Genomic DNA, 1,674 nt, shown 5'->3' on the forward strand with positions numbered 1-1,674 from the left:
AAAATACTGTGCCTTTGCCTAGGTGAAAGGAGAAAAACACATCAGAGATGACCCAGCTAAAATCAGGGTACACTTAAGAGGGATACAGGTCATCAGAGAGTTTAGCTCTGTTCAGGGTGGGGTTTGCACTCCCATGTACTCGGGCAATATTTGTTATGCCCACTGCTGGCACAGCATAGAAATATAACTGGGCCCAGGAGCTGATGCATACTCTGATGCACTCCACCAAAATCACAGAAGGGATGCGTAGCATGGCAGAGGATAGTGTGCCCTTCCTTTCACTTCCCATGCGGGTTGCTCTGTAAAGAGGGGGGTCCTGAGGGAGCCGGCAGACTGCCTCCCGCGGGGTGCGCTTGCAGGACAAACATCCTTCTGCACTTCAAATGAAGCCACTCTTTTTAAAAGATTAAATAAATCAAACATCTGTGCATATTTGTATACATGTCAGGTCATTAATTATAATCAGTAAAGCCAGATCAAATGTTTCTTGCCGTACTAGCTAAGTTGCAAGAGTCTGAATGCCATGAGCAAAATGAGGTGTAGGCTCTGAGCATTTCAGTGTAGTGCTAAAATCGCAGTGCGATGGACCACGGCACTGCAGCTTTCCCTTTAAGAGCCCTTTGGCTAACGGCGATACACTGAAATGCAGGAGGTGGGACAACACCACACACAAAAATGAAGAAGTGAAGGCAGGAAAAGTTTCTCCAGAGGAAAAATGCAGGGCTTGTCCTTCACCCTGACGTCAGATCTGTCTTTAATAAAATCCCCAAAGAGCCAAGAGAAAAAGGCAGAGTGCCTAGGCTAGGTTGCCAGTTCAGGATTGCTCTGCATTCCCCAAAGTGGTGTTTTTGTTCAAAACGGCTCTAAATCTGGGTTCGATCAATGTATTTAATCCCGGCTTCCAGGGATGAGGTGGCTTTTGCCCTGGATTCTAGCAGCAAGCAGCATTTTGCAGGTGAGTTTGGAAACTGCAGGAGAGACTCGTCTTCTGCAAACACACTTGGGTTTAATGCGTGGTGGGCTGGGAGAGCCGAGTACGGTGCATGTGGGAAGGTGGGCACTGGTGAGCTTTGGGGAGGTGGGAGATGTGAGAAGGGGGAGGGAAAGGTGATCAGTGGAGGAAGGGAAAGGAAAGGAAAGGAAAGGAAAAGAAAGGAAAGGAAAGGAAAGGAAAGAAAAGGAAAGGAAAGGAAAGAAAAGAAAAGGAAAGGAAAGGAAAAGAAAGGAAAGGAAAGGAAAAGAAAGGAAAGGAAAGGAAAAGAAAGGAAAGGAAAAGAAAGGAAAGGAAAGGAAAGAAAAGGAAAGGAAAGGAAAGGAAAGGGTGCAGAAGTGTCTTTGAGTTGGGTCCACCTCTGCTCAGCATCCAGGTGGATCTGCACAGAAAACTGTAGTGTGGGTTTTGGTTTTGTTTTTTTTTTTTTCTTTTCCATTTATTGCTACTATTTGTATTGTGGAGCGAAAGGAGGAGGAAAGGATCACCCATTCCTGGCCGAAGCAGCCAGGGTGAGGCTGTTAGGGGAGCGGGTTGGAGTGGAAAGGGCAGGTCCCCGACCGGCGGCGATGCCCAAAGGGGGCCGGGACCGAAGCAGTGCCGGAGGCGATACCGGTGCGGGAACGGGGCTGGGGCTGTGCTGTGCCATAGCAGGGACCGGCACCGGCACCGGCACCGGCACC

The 1,674-nt window shown here is 48.9% G+C and overlaps 1 protein-coding gene across 1 annotated transcript in view; it reads left to right on the forward strand.

Annotated features, from left to right (window-relative positions):
- The first annotated feature begins 799 nt into the window (after positions 1-799).
- WISP1 (WNT1 inducible signaling pathway protein 1) overlaps positions 800-1,674 on the forward strand; it is a 36,400-nt gene continuing 35,525 nt past the window's right edge. Inside the window, exon 1 of the mRNA XM_009323364.1 lies at positions 800-955. Within this exon, the coding sequence (XP_009321639.1) occupies positions 908-955 (48 nt within the window). The 5' untranslated portion in view covers positions 800-907. The remainder of the gene's footprint in view (positions 956-1,674) is intronic.

Source organism: Pygoscelis adeliae, unplaced genomic scaffold, assembly GCF_000699105.1.
Source record: "Pygoscelis adeliae isolate BGI_AS28 unplaced genomic scaffold, ASM69910v1 Scaffold103, whole genome shotgun sequence".
NCBI lineage: Eukaryota > Metazoa > Chordata > Aves > Sphenisciformes > Spheniscidae > Pygoscelis > Pygoscelis adeliae.